We start from the raw sequence: 19,982 nt of genomic DNA on the forward strand, positions 1-19,982 counted from the left end.
GTTATTACTCAGAGAAAGAGAGTGAGAGAGAGAGGGAGGAAGGGGAAGTAGGAGAATATAAACTCACTTAAAAAAAAAAAATCACTTGAATGCGTGAGAGGGAAACAGAAGAGGAGGGAATGGAAGGGTTGAAAGATGGTGGATGAGAATAACTGTAATTTGTGACAGAGGTAGAGAAAACCCAGATGGAAATGCAGAGATGGGGGAAGGATGAGCTGTATGGTGCGATGGAGGGAGGAGTTGTGAAAAAGATGAGGAGACAAGAGCGAAAGATTGCAGTGAGGGGAAGAGGGACTGTTGTAGCCTGATTATTTGGCTGTTTATGCAGAATGCTGAGAGCCCTCCAATCAGAGTTGGAGACCTCTAACTAAGGGGTCTGATAGGCCGAGAGCCTTACGAACTCTGCATCTGAGTCTCCTTATTCACTCCTCTAATCCTTCGTTTCTCTCTTCACCTGTACCCTCCTCCCCTCTCAACCTCCTCAGCCTTCTCTCCTCACCCTCTGTGCTCTCAGCTCTGCATTTCTCTCTTGTCTCCACTCCTTTGTCTCCCTCATTTGTTAAAGGGTGTCACTGAGAGCAAGGGCAAAGCCTTGTCATTCCTATTCCTTATTCCACTATCCTCCGCTCCATATTTTCTGTGGTTAAGCGACGCAAACACAATAACTAAACATAAAGTAAGAGAGGGTTCAAAGCAACAAGTGAATGAGTAAAACTGTTGCCAAATCATGTTCCCATGTGACAATAGTTTAACTGAATCTGATTTACAGATTTAACCTGGCTAAAATAATCCATTAAAAACATCCATAATGTCAAAAGAAAAAATAATAACAAAGTAATTTGAGGATAAATATTTCTATTTCTGTAGCCATGACTGGAATAGTGGAGGACATTTTGCTTTTCACAAGCAAACAAGAAAAAAATCATCACCACTTTGACAACAATTTGGCAAAGTACATGCAAATATATAAAAAACACAAGCAAATATGGTACTGCTGGGAGTTTAGCTAAGCCAAGCACTTGCTGGCTATAGTTTCATATTTAATATTTGTTCTAAAGATATGAGAGTAGAATCAATCTTATTACCTAACCCTCAGCAAGAAAGTGAATAAAGTATATTTCCCAAAATGTATTTCTTTACAGGTCCAGCATGTAACATTTAGGAGGATCTATTGGCAGATATGGAATATAATATTTATAGGTATGTTTTCATTATTGTATGGAGTGGGTCCTCTTCCAAGGAGGCAGCCATGTTGAATCGCTATGTTACTACAATAGCCCAGAACGGACAAACCAAACACTGGCTCGAAATTGGGCCTTTCGCATTTTTCGTGAGTTTCGCAGCCACCGTAGTTTCTCCTATGCGCATGGAAGGCTGTATTCAGATGATAGCAATTCCACTGCTAGATGCCACTAAATCCTACACACTGGTCTGTTCAACGTAAAAGCTAACTTATTTTCAACAGTGCGATGCTCTGCTGTACTTAAGGTTAGCTCACTTGCGTGTCGACCAGGAAACATGCCTGCTGAGCTGCTCGCAGTCCTTTTGGTGATGCACACATCTTTGTCTTGCATATGAACAGGTAAAACTGTATCATATTCGACCAAATCCTCACAGTGGATAACTAAGCAAACCCATGTGTCACTCTGAAACACTTGCCCACAGTGTTCATACCCTGTGTTTGACACTATTACTTGTTTGTCCCTGTCTAATCATTCATCACAGCTGCAGACCATTCATGTCTAGGTACACCACATATTCTGACAACTTATATGTCTCCAAACCGCGCATGCCCAAATACACACATTCTGACTGTGCAGGTGACACACACACATACTGAAACCTCATGTCAGCTTTGAGACACAGTTCGCTGGCTGGCCCTTGCTGTCCTGCACTCTCTGACGGGCTCTTAATGGTAAACTAACAGATTGTAAACATGCTGCTAGCTCTCTCTCTCCCTCTCTTTCTCCACTCTATATTTATCACTCTTTTTCTCTCCATCTCCTTCTCTCTATAAGTCTCTCTTCATTCCTCACTCTTGTCTTCTTCCTTCACTTCCCTCTTACCCCGGTTCGCTTCATCCTTCCCTCTCTATCCCCATCCCTTGTTCCCTTTTCCTCCCTCTCCCTCTCTTTCTCCCTCTCGCTTTTCCTGGGGTATTTTTTAAACAATGTGTCCTTCATGTACGGTTGGTTACGGGGTGTACAGAAGGACATCATTAGCGCTGGTGGTTAAGCTGTAATTTACACCATTACCGAGGTAGGGGCCATTTTTATTGCCTAGTAAATTTCAGCTCTGAAATATTTAGACCATATGGCTCAATTTGTGTAATAACCTTAATTTCCAAGCACCCTTCAGCTCCCTTCAGCGCCGGCTGTTGTTGGCGGATGGCGGAGTGGTGTGTGTACACATTCATATGTGTGTGCACACGTACACATACACACACGCATACACGTACACAGAAACATGGACATGGCAAAAATGTTAACACATACTCTACACATAACCTCTTACATACACATTACACACTCTCTCTTTCACACACTCTCACTGATTCATTCATTCACACACACTGAAACACGCGCGCAAACACACACACACAAGTATGTATGCATGGCGGTAGCAGATTAATAGGGTGTCAGCTTGTGTTTGGGTGAGGGAGCGTCAGGCGTCGGCCAGATGGTTCTCAGGGATGATGACTGTCAGGGGTCCTGCTCTGATCAATGGGATGTATTAATACAGCACACACACACACACACACACACACACACACACACACACACACACACACACACACACACACACACACACACACACACACACACACACACACACACACACACACACACACACACACACACACACACACAAACATACACACATAAACAAAAACATGTTATGCATGCACACAGGCACACATGCAACCATATTCAGACATATGTATACACATAGAGTAACACACAAACACACACACACACACAGACAAACACACACACGTATATGCACATGGTCTAACTTCACCAGTGATCCCAAGGGCCACAGTGTAACATCTGGAAGAGCCAGGGGAGGGAGGAAAGGACAGAAAAGTAAAGGAGGAGAAAGGGGGAGAGGGTAGGGAGGAAAATAGAAGAGGCAGGAGGATTAAAAAAGTGGATGGGGGGAAAAAAGATCAGTGACAGATGCAAGGGAGGACAGAAAGAAGGTGCAAAAGAAGTCAGGGAAGAGACAGAAGATTGAGGAGATGTAGGGAAGAGTTAAATGTGGAAGAGGTGAAAGAAGGTTGAAATGCAATGTAAATAGTGAGAGAAGATGGCAGATGGAAAAGAAGAGCTGTGGAAAATTAGGGTGGGGTGGAAGGAGATGTAGGCAGAGGAATGAGGGAGGAATGGGAGGGTGTGGATGAAGACTTGAGGAGGAGGGAGAACATGAAGAAAAGTGTGAAAGGCAGTGAAAGATGTGAGCAGGCAGGTGCATGAGATAAAGGTGTAATTGTAGTTGCCCACTGAAGCCCTTGAATTTCCAGTGCAAACAGAAATGCAAACAGTCCCTGTGAACTGCCCTGTATTAAAAAAAGCTGGATGAAGGGGTGGAATGAGAATAAAAGAAAAACAGAGCAACGAGTGAACACCAAGAGGAAGAAATTTCAGAGAACAAAGGGAGAAAAGAAGTGAGATAAATATAAAGAAAAATTAAAAGTAAGGGAATCACAAAGCAAGAAAGCAACTTGACAGGGATGTTTGAGTGACTAACATGTCTGTCAGAAAGGTGTAAAGCATGGAGAGTGAATTTGTGTGTGTGTGTGTGAGACTGTGTGTGTGCCAGGCGGTGCGTAGGGGTCTAGTGAGGCAGGCCGCCTGCGCTTCGTACCCTCATTCCGTCCGATTGCCATGACGACCCCATTAATCAGCCAAGCTGGCACAGAGCAGGGTTCCCAGCCCAGCCTGAGATCAATACACACACAAATACACACACACCAAATGGACACAGACACACACACACAAACAATTCATCCACACAACTAAGAAATTCTGAGAAGAAAAGAAGGGATGGATTAGTGACCATTAAGGAGAGAAAAGAGTTAACTAAGTAAGTCTTAATGTCACTTTGGTTATATCTTCTTAAGGGATTCTGTAAAAAAGAAAGATATTCCTTGGGTTTACAATCCATTTTCTACATTAAATAAGAAACTACTTTTGAACTCGCTATGGGAAAAACAACAATTAATTTGTAAACATAAAAAAAAAACACAGCTCACATGAGGTTTAAACAGCACGTACCTTATGTACGCTATTGTTCTTTTCCCTTATTCCTCATACCTAGGGAAGCCGAGCACGGCCATGGATTTTTTTTTTAATGCACTGTTATATCATGATAACAACTTATTATCTTGTTATCTCGATATAACAAAGTTTGTTTTCTCGTGATAACGAATTAATTATTTCATTATCTCGATATAACAAAGATCGTTTTCTCGTGATAACTAATTAATTAATAATGTGTTCGTCTTGATTTCAACGTACAAGAGCTGCCACGAATGGCTTCCAGTCAAGTAAACAAACTAATGTAAAGTGTAACTTACCGGTAGGCTACAGCTACAGCCAGTGGCTACAGAAGCCGTTCATGGCAGCTCTTGTAGGTTGAAATCAAGACGAACACATTATTAATTCATTAGTTATCACGAGAAAACGATCTTTGTTATATCGAGATAACGAAATAAATTAATTCGTTATAACGAGAAAACGAGATAATAAGTCTTTATCACGAGATAACAGCGCATAAAAAAAAGAAAAATCCATGGCCGTTCTCGGCTTCCGTACATACCCACCCACTCTGTCTTTAAATGTGACCTCTCCAACCTTTGAGCTGTAGTCTCTGCTGTCAAAAACAGACCAATCCCAGTTTTCAAAATGTCCTTTCAAGTGTCTATATCAAAAATAATTTTTGGCTGAGCATGCACAAAGTAAAGACACAAATGTTACTAAATGCTACATAGCCTGCACTCGCTTACAAGTTTGCTCAGAACTTCCTCATTTTCACTTTCTTTGTGTATCCCTAAACAACGGAGCGCATGTGGTGAAGGCAACGGTGTGACAAATGACCGCCACCAAAATAAGTCTATGCCATGTCAATGAGCCTCTCTCACATACACAAACTCACACACGCACACACAAACAGAGTGTTCCATATCAATGAGAAGGTGAAAGGTCTCCATTTACATCTTGTATTAATTATGAGTGACAAGCCAAAGGTCACCGAGGGAGAAGAGGCCACTCGTATGGACAGAATATAGATCTATACTTCTACCTCCTCTCTCCCTTTTGCTCTCCTCCCTGCTTTCCCTATCTATCACTCTGTCTTGCCCCCCTCTTGTTCCCTCACTTGTCTTTTATTCCCCCCTCCACGCTCTCTTTGGGTCTCACTCATTTTTGCGCTCTTCTCTTCTCTTTCTTACGTTGTCTATTAACTGTATTGTTCTTTGTTCTGCCACTCTGTCTCTTCGTCTTGCTCATTTTCGTCTCTAAGTGTGTGTATATCAATGTTTATCCTTATTCCTCTTTTTCCTCTCCTTTTTTCTTCATCTATTTTCATCTTTGAAACTCTGTTTTATCATGTTTGATCATGCTTCTGTTTCTTGAGAATCATAAAAGAGTTTCTGATGTTAATGCACACACACACACACACACACACACACACACACACACACACACACACACACACACACACACACATACATATGGGTGTGTGGAGGTGTGCAGGGAGTATGCCACTATTGGCGAATATCCCACTGCAGCTTTGGGTGAACTCTGCTTACTGAGCTGCCAACTCATATTTAGACTAGATGACAGCCGTTAACAGTAGTATATGTGTGCATGTACAGTACGTGTGTGTCTGTGCATGTGTGTGTTTGGGAAAGCCTGTTTATAGTTATTTCATGTGTTGGAAAATCAGGCATGGCACAGTATTGTGGGAAGGGCCCTGGGGAATAGCAGCCATGGGCAGTGTGTGTGTGTGTGTGTGTGTGTGTGTGTGTGTGTATAGGTGTACGTGTGTGTGTGTGTGTGTGCATGCATGTCTTCAGGCCCCTCACTGGCAAACAGATGGCATCAGCACCACAGGTAGAGTCCAAATTTCTTCACATGCTCCACCAATGACAATAGGCACACACACACACACATAAACATATACTGTATATTATATTATCATATCGACATTTACATTTACAGGCAGGTCTACAGGGGATCTAGAGGTGTGGCAATGGGTGGTAGCAACCATCCCTACAGAATGCCTGGCAAACTTAACACATTCATTTTGATTCTTTTTAAAAATAACTTGTTAAAAAAATAGAAATTAACGTTATGGGCACATTTTAGACTAAGCGATAGGCTTAAGTTAAAGTAAAAATGCCATATATATATATATATTTGGAAAATTGTCTCAAGATTTAGAAATAAAACTAATTATGTATTTGTAATGCCACATTTTTATTCAATGGTTCACTAATGTGCCACAATATAAATACATATAAATAACGTAATGTTTTTGAGTTAAAGGACCAGTGTGTTGGAGTTAGTGGCATCTAGTGGTGAAGTTGTAGAATGCAAATAACTGACACAGCTCGCATCAGTATCCGACAACCTGGGAATAAAAACTGGCTGTGAAGTGTGCAGGAGAAACTACAGCACCTGCAAAGTTAGCAGAAAATACAGGCCCTAACTATAGCCAGTGTTTGGTTTGTCCGTTCTGGGCTACTGTAGAAACATGGCGGTTCAGCATAGTGGACTCCATGGCGACGGTTCCTATATTCAGGTGATTATTCACTAATGAAAACATACCCAATAATAAATATAATACTAAATATTATATTACATTTTTGCAGATATTTCCTTCTATGTTAAACACACTAGACAGTTATCTTTATTAAGGGGCCTGTCCAAGAAAATATTGATATCAGCATGAATCAGCATATATTTCTGCCACCCCTCTCCTCACAGAAAAATGCATGCATGCTTCCACCATCCAGCATTCACTGTGTGCATCTATGTGTATGTGTGCATTTACCTCCACAGTGAGAGCAGTAACAACGGTTGAGTTGAGCGTTGGGTCCTGTTGGTGCTTCTTGTAAACCACTCTATAATGGGAAATGAGACCATTGGGCTGTCCTGGTTCACTCCATTTCAGTTGGGCTGAGTATGCACCTGTCGAAGTGGACAGCATGTGGGACTGTTACAGTGATTCAATGCAAGAACGTTTTAATCCCACTTGTTTTAATGAGACGCGGTGGACTCACTGGTGGGTATGACAGTGGGAGGGGCCATATCTTTTGGTTCTGCCGGCAAGGTCTGCACTAAAGCCCACTGGCTCAGAACTGAGCCTTTGGAGTTGTGGCCACGGACCCTGTACTGGAAGTAGCTGAAGGGTTGCAGGGTGGGGCTTGCATCAAAAAACTCAAGCGGTCCACTGGACCAGATGAAAACCAGCAGCTCCTCCTCTGTTCCTACTGGACGCCTGTAATAGAATCCAAAACTTGGATTAGCCATTCATCATTGTTGATACCTTATAGCCCAAATAATAATAAAAAAAGATTAGGCAAGTATATTTTCTGTATACTAAAAAAGTAAATTCATTAAATTGAAACCACTTAAGTTGTACTTAGTATTCAAGTTGCACTTAAAGGACCACTGTATAGGATTTAGTGGCATCTAGTAGTGTAGTTGCAGATTATAAACCACCTCGCTTCACCCTCTCCTTACAAGCACAAAGGAGAAACAACAGTGACCGCAAAACACCCCAACCTGTGGTATCAGTTGATGAAAAACTCTAGATAAGATAAGGCTCATTCAAAGTAACAAAAACTCAAAGATTCTTATTTTAAGGTGATCATACACTAATGAAAACATGTTCCAATAGATCCTCTATCAATGCTACACACTGGATCTTTAAGATATGTTTGAATAATCAATAAAGTGTTATTTTTTATGTAATATTAGGAACCTTTAGCTACCAAAATGGTTTATGTTTATATTTGGTGCATTTGCAGCATATTCAAAATGTCCTTGACTTATGCACAAAAAAAATGGTGTCTCAAGCATGTTATCTAAAAGTATTTTTACTGTATTTAGGTATATTTTATTATTCTGCAAATAAGCACACTTAGTTTGTGTGGAATTAAAATAAAAAATGTAACATCACGTCTTAAACAACATGTGTAAGTCACTGGCTGATGCAAGCAACCTGATGTCTTGGTAAGCCCCTTTGTCTGTGATTACGTAGGGTTTCAGGTGTGAGTGTGTGAGAGAGAAAGAGAGAGATTTTCCTATTTTATCCAAGTCCCTGTCTGCCTGAGTCTGATCATGCCAGGTGTGTCAGTGTGTGCTTGTGTGTATGTGTGTGTGTGTGTGTGTGTGTGAACTGCTATGCTAATGTGTGTTTCCTGAGGACTTAAAGGGCTTAGTCTGGTCTGACCCTGCATACAGATCACACACTCTTTGGTCAACAAGCAGACCACGACCTTCAGCATGCATTAATACACACACGCAGACCCATACGCGCGCACACACACGCACACACACACACACACACACACACACACACACACACACACACACACACACACACACAAAGTACGTAGATTGGTAAGCAGACACTTTCCTGAAGCCACATCCTCCAAACTTCCATGCTTTTCTGTATGTAAAGGTAAATATGTATATTATGTGTATGCACAGAGTATGTGTGTTACTTATGGTTCATTAGTGTTATAGTGATATCTACAGCACATGGACACATTGGCTTGTATGAGTACATAAGAATGTGAATACTGTTGTTTCCACCCTTAATTTCTGTCTATACTTCCATCACTATTCACTTCAAATAGATTTTCTTATCAAAAAAGCCTTCCTCCTCCAGACAATGAGTCCCATGTAAATAAAACACTGTATGTTCATTCTTTAGAAATGGCAGATCAACTATGTATACATGTGTTTGTTTTTTTTGTGTATGTTACCTGTATATATGATAGGACGTGATGAGTCCATTGGGTTTTTGTGGGGGTGACCAGTGGATCTCCAGGACACTGGCTCCAGCTGCCTTTACTGTGGGGGGTTGCAGACCTTCTGGGACGGTCTCTAAAGTCTGAACATATACACCCCCTCCCACTCCACACCCCTCTACAAGGGGAAAAACAGCGGCAATTTGTCACAAAACACACATTTGTAGGAAGGTGTCTCCAGTGTATTTATTTCTTTTACAATAAATTAGATCAATAATATACCATGCCAGTGAAAAAGGGCCTCTCAGTACTGCGCATTTGTAACTCTCAACAGAAATGAGAAGGAAACAAGATGACTCACTAGTTTCTTCCATCATCAGCTCCGGGAAAAAAATAATGTGTTTAATTCTGGATGTTGTTGATTAAGACTTCAAGTCTTCTGATGAGGTCTATGGTATGGTGACTTATACACTGCCCGTCCCAAAAAATTCACCGCCTCAATTTACCTAAACAAATTGGTAAGAGCCTTCCATTGGATAATTACTGCAGTGATCAATATGTTGCTGGCAACAGGTTATTTAACCCTAACTGATGCGGTGGAGGCTTCTCATTTCTTAAACAACCATGTCGGAAGACATATCCTGTGATCGTGGAAAGGATGTTAATCAGTTTCAGAAGGGTCAAATTATTGGCCTGCATCAAGCAAAGAAAACAACTAAGGAGAATGCAGAACTGTCCAAGGCATTATTAAAACCTGGAAGGATAGTGGTGAACCATCCTCTTCGAGGAAGAAATGTGGTCGGAAAAAACTCTCGAAAAAAATCGCTTAAACGTTTAGTGAATTCATATCGTAAGAAATCAACAGTAGAACTCACAATAGTGAAAGTAAGAGCATTTCCACATGCACAATGCGAAGGGAACTCAAGGCATTGGGACTAAACAGCTGTGTAGCCATAAGAAAACCACTGATCAGTGAGGCTAATCGGAAAGAAGGCTTCAATTTGCTATGGAGCATAAAGATTGGACTTTGGAGCAATGGAAGCAGGTCATGTGGTCTAATGATTCCACATTTACCCTGTTCCAGAGTGATGGGCGCATCAGGGTAAGAAGAGAGGCAAATTAAGTGATGCACCCATCATGCATAGTGCCTACCATATAAGCCTGTGGGGACAGTGTTATGATCTGGGGTTGCTGCAGTTGGTCAGGTCTAGGTTCAGTCACCTTATGTCCCCAAAGAATGAGGTCAGCTGACTACCTGAATGTACTGAATGACCAGGTCTTTCCATCAATGGAGTTTTTCTTCCCTGATGGCACGAGCATATTCCAAGATGACAATGCCAGGATTTATTGGACTCACATTGTGAATGAGTGGTTCAGGGAGCATGAGACATCCTTTTCACACATGGATTGGCCACCACAGAGTCCAGACCTCAGCCTCATTAAGAATATTTTGGGATGTGCTGGAGAAGGCTTTGCACAGCAGTGCGACTCTCACATCATCCATACAAGATCTTGGCGGAAAATGAATGCAACTCTGGGCGGAAATAAATGTTGTGGCATTGTAGAAGCTTATCAAAACGCTGCACCAGTGAATGCGCCCTACTCAAAGCTAAAGGCGGTCCAACGAAATATTACAGTGTGCAACTTTTTTGGGGGATCGGGCAGTGTATGTACATCACATCTATAAGCATGTGTGAGATTGGGCACTGGCAGGGCCATTAGCTGCAGTTAAACATCTCTATTTAATGACTGGCTAACCACAGACTGCATCAGGTCTTCTCACCCCTCAAATCACATGATGCAGTAGCCATCTTTAATAGCCACAGAGATTAAATCTAGCCGTTTCAACCACCCTCAAACTGTGAATTGAAATGGCTTCCTCATTTTGTAAGTTCATGCACATTTCTGTGGGCAGCTTTGCAAAGACACTGTTCATGATTATGAGTCTCTTATTTATTTTCAGAACTTTGTTGTTGTTGTTTTACCACATATGACTTGTCTTATTAAGGAAAGTAAATCTTTGAAATTTAAATTAGTGTAATCAAATATTTACCAATTTGACAGGCCTGCACTCTGATGTAGTAGGTGGTGAATGGCTCTAGATCAGCCACAGTGAGGTGCAGGTCTTGTCCAGCATGATGCATTACGGCTCTGTCACTTCCTGGATTTAACAGGATGTTGTAGTTTACAGGCTGGCTGCTGATGAGGTGAGCTGTGGAAATGGAAAAAGACACACAGGATATGATAACCTTTAGTTAGCTGTGTGTTTCTGCTGGAGTGCATTTACAACTGAAACAAAAAAGCAGGATGTAATTTTACATTTCATCAAGCTGATCATAAAAGCAGTGTTTATAAAAAGTGTATTTTTTGCTAATAGGACAAAAAGCGGTACCATGTACACTATATGGCAGAACGGAAGTTGACTGAGATGGTCAACTTTTCTCTGCTTTATAAGCTAAATAAGAGCATGACTGAGTGAGTTTATTTTAATCCACTATTTATGGGCAGAGTCAAGGAAGTCTTAATCCACCTGGAAATTTTGGATCATGGTCATGTTAAGTAAGTCTATAATGCCGTAACTGTGTTGTATATATACATTTATATCATTTAAAGTTGTATATAAATAAACATGAGTATCTGCACACTATGTGATTGATGATATGATGATATTTGCTCATATATTTATCTTCTGACTGATCCGTTCCTTACAATACTGGCACTGTGGTCTCACAACCAGACAAAAACACACAAATGTATATATACAGAAGCACCCACACAGATACACACGCACCTAGACTTTGTTAATATTCTCACAGGAGGTTTTTCCATAATTCAGGCCAACTGTATTGTGATGGGTTATTCAACATTCATGAACTCTGGATATCTCGAGAACGAACTGATTACCAGACAAATGAAAGACTTCAATTATTCACCTCCCAACTCACATATACACACATACATCTACACACACACACACCTTTGACTTCAGCACATGGAGCTTTTTATATGAGCACACTTTGGGTGCATTAACACACTTTCATGCAGTCCACACACACAACACCACACACTCAAAGATATTTACGTGATGACCACACACACACACACACACACACACACACACACACACACACACACACACACACACACACGCTCACTCATCTCTCTTTGATCAGAATGATGCTCAGCCATAGAGGTTTAATCGTCACCGTGATATTTCAGTTCTATTATTTACAACCAATCAGCTGCTTCACCATCATCTATTTCATACACCCACAATTACAAATGCGCAGACGTACACTTACATACAAAAAAACATGCACACATACAAAGCGTCTCTAACACACACTCTCACAAAGACAGACACAAACACCACGATGGAGGAATTGATCCCAGAGTAAATGTCTTTTTAATAGCCATACGTCAGTGCTTTGGCAGTCAATGTATGCATATGAAGACACAAACACATGTGCATGTACGTACACACAGACAAACGCACTGTCAAAGAGACTGGCACACACACACATACACACATACACACACAAGTCGAAAACACTCCAGACTCTGGGCTCAGGGAGTTAACCAAGCGTGAGAACCCAGCCGATATTTCCTCACCTTTAAAATCAACTCGTAATGACGATAGAATAGGCCTGCCTATGGAAATGTCTCCACAGTGATGTGCACACACACATATGCACATGCACACACGCAAATACACTTGTATAAAGATGCATGCATAAACACAAATATACAGAAACAAAAGACCAACACACCCACATTCAACAAAGTGAAGTGTCTTTGCCAGTTGGCCCTATAAGCGGTTTCTGAGATAGGAAATCAGCCTAATGAGAGAGTAATAGTCAATGATAGATGGGTTAGGGCAGACAATCACTGCCCCATAAGCATGAAACTCAGCCCTGAGTGTATGCTCATGTAAACCTGTGTATGTGTGTGTGTGTGTGTGTGTGTGTGTGTGTGTGTGTGTGTGTGTCCAGGTCTTGAGAGGCCAGAAGGTGAATGGAAAACTACTCAGGGCTTTTGTTTCAGTCTGACCCCTCTCTTTGTCTCACCATATCAGAGGAAGACTTGATCCACATAAAGGAAAAACTTTCTCTGACTCTCTGGTCAGTTTAATGTGGGTTAATGTGGTATATATATTTTTTCTGCCTTATTTAGCTAAATCCAATTAAAGTGACAAACATATTTAAATTATTGGGAAATCACTTCAAAATAACTATGTGGTAAGATACAGTATATATGTGTGATGTTAACTCTTTTCCCTGTTTAATGTAATCTCAGGAAATAATCACAAGAAAATGAGTTAGGAGTTAGAAACACTGAATTGAGCTCCTCTGGTTCTCTGTGATAAATTGTCCTGGTGAATATTCTGTGACCACACAACTACCCACAATGAAACCATAAAAGCTTGGTTGATTGGTTGATGACACGTCCAAACACCAACAGAGTTGCAAACTTGAAGGAGCCACAATACCTGAAATGTATTTCCCAACTGTAAGTTCCCATTTTAGAGTTGTTTAATTATGTTGTCAATGCGCCTTAACATAGGAACAGGTCCCGGGATAATTTCATGATACCAAAGAACAACCAGTTTTAATTAGTTTAAGATTTTATCTGAGTCTAAATGTTCGAATTATATGTAATATTTTTTTCTGGAGAGCAAGTTGAGATACACATGTACTACATAATATGCCATAGTTTATATAAATCCTCATTAACACACATAAACAAGTTAATTCTATTGCCAGAAACTAACTAAGTGTCTAATCTGTGATGGCATTCTCATTCAAACTAAATACATTTTCCATCCATCCTTCTATCTGGAAAGCTACTCACCAGGAGGGGTCCAGACAAGAGAGATGGAGTGGGGGCCAAACACAGTCACATTGTGGGGAGGTGGGATCCCAGTGGGACACGAGACGGGTGTTTGTATAACGTATTCGTCACTTACACCAGTCCCACCCTCTGTACTGGCTTCCAGCTCGTACACATACCTGAAGACATGGTGGAGTAAAGAGGGGTATGGAGACAGCAGATAACAGACAAGGGGCACAAACAAATGAGGGATCAAGGGAGAAGGAGAAAACATGCAGAAAGACTGTGTTAAAGGGGCAGTTTCACACAACAGTACCAACAAACATGTCAGGACCTGGTCGGGATCATGGCTTAGACTGGAAATAAGGAAAGAAAGTTTTATTTATAAATCTCAAATATATCCTAAAATTTATTTTAGCACAACAATCCAGTCAGTTATGAGCAACTTGAAAATGTCTTGTATTTGTGTTTATGTTTTTTTCCACCCAGCACCATTAAGCAGCACATCATCAGGTCTGAATGTTAAGAGGGCTTTTAAACTGGTACTAGATGGTCATCTTACTACAGGTAGTAACTGAACCAGCAGTTTCATAGATTATGAAACAACCACAGAGGCTGCATGCTTTCAGGCTGGATTTCCAAAATGTGAAAAGTTAGTTTTCTCAACCCTGGTAACTGCAACAACGTTACTCAGCAATGTTGTGTGTATTGAGCTGGAGAAAAAATGCACTGCCAGAACTGGGTAACCCAACTTAAATAAAGTTTAAAACACTTATAGTCGCAAGCACAGGGAGCAGTGTACTCAGTAAATGCCCCAATGGCAATTGTGCAACAAATGTTATTAAGTAGAAGTTCTCTGCTCTACTCTACAGTAGATAGAACAAGCATGCATTTCTGACATAAATGTTAAATGACATTGCCCAAAAAATCCCTTGAAATGTAGGCTTTCTACTTGTGATTAATTGATACATTAAAACAACATCTTGAAAGAATCACAGAAATCATGGCCTCTTGAAACTGGTCTGCAAATAGATTCAAACGGGTGTTTTTGTGTCCGTGTGTGTATAAGCTTCTTCTTTCTCCCTCTCCGTCATATACCTTTTTTCTCTCTGTCTCTCTCTGTCTCTCTCTCATCTGTCTTGCTGCCTCTCTTTTCCCACTCTCTACCTCTCTCGCCCATGACATCATAAGATAGATTTCCCTTTTAAGAGCGCGTGGCTGGCTGGTGCTAAAGCCTACATTAGCTGTGTAAGTGGGCCACCGTTTAACATTAAAAGCCTTTAATTTGCTATAAACTCCAGCACACATGCATTAATAGACGGTGGTGTTGGGTTATTGTTCCCGCACAGAGCATTTTAAACAGGAGGCCATTAGCACCTCTGCAGTGGGTTAGAACGCAGTCAGGAAAAGGTATTAAAACTACTCATATGTTACTCCCATAGACACAAACAGATAAAATCATAAATAAATAGACCTCAGCGAGACACACCAACTATGGCAAAGAGAGATAGAAAGAGAGAAATCATAAGAGGAAGAGAGTGAAGCACAGAGTGTGATGGAGAGGGAGAGTTTTATCATGGCATAAGGTTTCAGTGGGAGAATGAATTTAAACACTTCATCACTGGAATATATTTACTTAAATGTAAACACCACCTTGGGATATCAAAAGTAAAATGGTGTGTGTGTGTGTGTGTGTGTGTGTGTGTGTGTGTGTGTGTGTGTGTGTGTGTGTGTGTGGTAGTGGGTAATCGGTGAGTGGGGCATTTGCATCTGTTTGGCTGTAGATGTGGCTGTGTGTGTGCGTGTGTCCTGCGGGGCCAACCAGAGGGAATAGGTTAATTCTCTCGTCATCTTAGACACTTCCTGGGCTGCCGAAGCAAAGTGACAGCTAATCAACATTGTCATAAATAATCAATGGCCACTTTGAGCAGTCTCACGCACAGACACGTGCACACACAGAAAGGCATGGGTGGGAACACACCCACACACACGCGGGCAAAAACACGCACTGCCTGGATAATGGGGCTGGTGCTCCCTGTGTAATTCTTGGTGCAGGGCTAAATTGGGAAAAGAAGGAAAGGAGGAAGGGAATGAGGTAAGAGGAAAAGGATGGGAGGCGAAGGAGGGTGAGAGGAAAGGGAAGTGAATAGGAAGCGAGACAAGTGATGAGAAGCGAAGGGTCGGGACAGGAATGCCTTCTGGCAGACTATCTGGAATTAGGGAAAATTAAACGTCACACACACACACAGTCCTATCTTCTTTCTTCCTCCCTTTCTCTTTCACACACACATAGAGGAGATTGGAGTACTGCAGGGTGTTATCCTAAGAATTCTATTTGGGGTAAAGAGAAATTGTCTCGGGAGAGAGAGAAATTGTCTCGGGAGAGAGAGAAAAAGCCGAAGAGAGAGAGAGAGAGAGACAGAGAGAGAGAGAGAGAGAGAGAGAGAGAGAGAGAGAGAAAGAGAGAGAGGAGGAGAGGGGGTATCATTTTACGCTCCCATAATTAAAACACAAAATCCATCTTGGTAAAAAGACACGGATTAATAAAGGTTAAATGAAAATAAACAGATAAATAAAATCTACGCTCCACTGCTGTCTGTAAGCAAAAGCCAGATCTGATTTGTGATTTTAATGTGTGTGTGTGTGTGTGCATGTGTGTGGTAATGTTTAAGTCTGTCATTGGTATGTCAAATATTTACTCATTAAATGACACAAACAGACATATACAGAGTGCAGTCCTGAGAGAGAGACGTGGATGGAACGATAGGAGAGCTTTTAAAACAGGGTGACCCCAAAATAAACACACATACACTCAAATGGGAAAATTAAGGAATTAAAGGGATGATTAATTATAAAGCTACAAGTGAAGTGTGTTTATGCATGTGTGACTTTGCACAAGTTTGCATTCATGTGTGTGTTAACTGCTCTCTACCTGCGGTTTGGCAGGAGTCCAGTATCGGTATAATTCTGGTCACGGTGGTCTCCGGTAAAAATAGTGTGACCGTCTCTGCTCAGTCTGTACTGGGATATATGTCCATTAGGCTGGTGTGGCTGATCCCAGTACAGCTCCACCACAGATGTGTTTATTACCAGATGTTGGGGCTTTGACCAAACACCTAGAGAAGAAAAGAGGGAAAGAAGAGGAGGAAGTGAGTGTTCTACACATCTATTAACTGGCACCTATTATTAATTAGTTGTCCTTTTTCTGTTTATTCAAACAAGCTGTGCATCACCTCATGTACACGAACAAGGTTCTTCCTGAGAAAGACCTTTCCTATACCAAAATCTACAAACGCTTGTTTTTTCATTGACTGAGGAAAGGTTGAATCACTATTTGAATAGTGACATTTATTTGAAGACAGATTATAATATTAGTGAGTGAATTCTTATAATGACAAGAGAAAAAGTCTTCAGATTATAATGAAACCAGGAGAAGAAAAGAACATAGGACAGGAAGACTAATCCAATACTGGAAATTTGACTAAAACTCAACCATTTGCCTGTGTGCAGGAGGACATTTAACATTTAAGCAAAAAAAAAAAAATATTTTTTACCAATATCTAAACACAAACATGTATTTCAGTCACACAGCTTCATCTTTCTAAGTTGACATAAAATTATGTAGTGGACAAGGATAAGTGAGGGGAGTGGTGGGGAGGGCGAGGTAAAGAGAGGGGTAAAAAAAAAGGTGCAAGGGGAAAGAATTAGATATTTAAATGGAAAAGAAATGGAAGGACAAATATCTAAACTGAAGAGAAAAATGTGGAATAGGTTTTGAGAGAAAGAAAGAAGAGTAGTGGAGAAGAAAGAAAAGAAAAAGAAAACAGAAGGAAAAGATCATGACAGAAGAGAGACAAGAGAAAAAAGAAAAGCGGTTGACAGGAAGAGAAGTGAGAGAAAATAAATAAAAAAGAAGAGGGGAGAGGCAAAATCATCCTGATTGAAGTTCTTTAATGGATTACAATCCATGACGCCATTTCAGTCAGGCGACAAAACAAGGCCTGTTCCACTGTAGTCAACAGTGAGGACGAAGAGAGAGAAAGAGAAAGGTGAAGGGTAGCGAGATATAGCATAGGGAGACCAAAGAAGGACAAGAGAGGGGGAGGATTCAAAAAAGGAGAGCAGTGGGAGGAGAAAAGAGAAGTGAGAGGAGCGGAGAGGTAAAATATCTGAAAGCATAAATCAGTAAAGATATAGACAAAGGTCAATTTACAAAATGCAAATGATATTGTTGAATTTTAGTATTCATCAAAATGGTAATATCTTGAAGAGCTTTCACAATAATACATTTTTGCCAGTTATCTATGTCAACTAAAAGCAAAAATAGATACACAAATATTTTGTATTATTTTTGTGTTCATATAATATTAGACATTAGCTGATCATCATTGTGTCTCACATTTTTCTGGATCTGACATCTGTATAAATGACACTACATGAAATTAAACAGAGTTCCTATATATATATATATATATATATATATATATATATATATATGTGTGTGTGTGTGTGTGTGTGTGTGTGTGTGTGTGTGTGTGTGTGTACCAGCAGGGGAGGCTTGCAAGGTGCGTCCTGTGGAAGGTAAACTGGCTCCACATCCGAAGGCTGTACAGGCCACCAACACAAAGCTGTATTCTGTGTACGGCTGCAAACCTGTAGCAGACAGATATGTATGAATATATCCTCAAAACAATCAGAGGATGAATCATACAGTTATGACACCCAGATTATTTTCATTCTCATCACAATAAACTGGAGGACAGAGGGGAATGCGGTATAAGGGGATAAAGAGGAAGAGAAGACAGACAACAAAATGGAAAATAGGGGAAAAAGTAAAAGAGAAGGAGGAAAGCTTGCCCAGCCCGTATCCCTAGCTCTCTTTCCAACCGTGTTCTCTCTCTCTATCCATTTCACTCTCCCTCCCTCTGTTCTTTCCACAGTCTCTCAACGGATGGATCCATATCTGTCGGTGTTAAATTATGCATGCCATAACTCAATAATGAAACAACGTAAAGATGGGCAGCCGCGGAACTGACATGGGATAGGACCGGTCCAACGCTGTAATGTCATCAGCTTTTGATCTATGATAATTATGATACCTCGGTATGCGTTTAGGCTACAGCGTCCAGACATGATTTATTTATAGGCACCTGCTATGCAGTCTAAAAGAAATCACATAGCGACTGAGTGGTCCTTTAACTGCAACCACAGGAAATTAGTTTTTGGTGTTATATTGAACCACTGATAGTAAGATTTAAACACTGGAAGTTGATAAAAATCCCTTATGCACCTAAACAAAGTTATCCTCAAGTTAGAACCACTTATGGTGATTGACAACCTTTGTTTCCTTTCAGATATATTTTCTGTCTGGTTCTTGATGTAAGGTAGATGGATGAGGATGAATGGATGGATGCAAATCCTTAATGTTGTGATGGGGGTTGACTGGATGTTTTATGGTCATTCACTTAGCCGACGGCATACAACAGCTTACAAATCAAATTCAAGGGAAAATGAAAAAACTAAAACGATTTTATTTCAAAAGGATGACTGTAAAAACAGGCTTTGGCATTGCATAATACAGTGTACTGAATTTTTTTTATCTCTGCCTTAAATCTACACTATTTTAGGTGAAGAAATACATATTTTACAACATTAATGATTTATGATAGATGATATAGATTAGATAGATATGTTTTAATATTCAGACACATTCAGTTAATACATTCTTTGTCATACCTACTAATATGTTTTATTATAACATATATTTAACTAAAAAATAATCCTGCTCAACAGACAAAAAAGAGCAAATACTATATAAGCTTAATTTTTTATTTTATTTTATTTATTTTTTTACATAAAATTTTATTGAATTGAGTTAATTTTATTTTTATTTAATGGCTCTCCTTCCGTATGTTTAGTATTGAGGGACAAATAGACGGTGCGGGATCCGAATTTAATGTCACTGATATTACACCTGTGATTTTGTGAAAAAAAGACCAACAATGTACTACATGTAAAATAACATCTTTATGATATAATTAAGCTTATAATCTAAATGATCTAGTGGTATTTCCAGCTGTGTATATGTGGAGGCTGAGAGACAGAGGGACACCCTACTGTGTGTCTCAGCTGCTATATGCACGTCGGTACCCACCCTGTGTTGACG

The 19,982-nt window shown here is 40.4% G+C and overlaps 1 protein-coding gene across 1 annotated transcript in view; it reads right to left on the reverse strand.

Moving 5' to 3' along the window:
• Positions 1 to 19,982, reverse strand: part of ush2a (Usher syndrome 2A (autosomal recessive, mild)) — a 197,405-nt gene that overhangs the window by 22,314 nt on the left and 155,109 nt on the right. The window contains exons 68-74 of the mRNA XM_051379326.1: positions 18,362 to 18,469; positions 16,749 to 16,932; positions 13,838 to 13,995; positions 11,040 to 11,198; positions 9,002 to 9,164; positions 7,289 to 7,506; positions 7,060 to 7,196 (exon numbers count right to left, since the gene is read on the reverse strand). Of these exons, the coding sequence (XP_051235286.1) occupies positions 7,060 to 7,196; positions 7,289 to 7,506; positions 9,002 to 9,164; positions 11,040 to 11,198; positions 13,838 to 13,995; positions 16,749 to 16,932; positions 18,362 to 18,469 (1,127 nt within the window). The remainder of the gene's footprint in view (positions 1 to 7,059; positions 7,197 to 7,288; positions 7,507 to 9,001; positions 9,165 to 11,039; positions 11,199 to 13,837; positions 13,996 to 16,748; positions 16,933 to 18,361; positions 18,470 to 19,982) is intronic.

Source organism: Dicentrarchus labrax, unplaced genomic scaffold (assembly GCF_905237075.1).
Source record: "Dicentrarchus labrax unplaced genomic scaffold, dlabrax2021, whole genome shotgun sequence".
NCBI classification, from domain to species: domain Eukaryota; kingdom Metazoa; phylum Chordata; class Actinopteri; family Moronidae; genus Dicentrarchus; species Dicentrarchus labrax.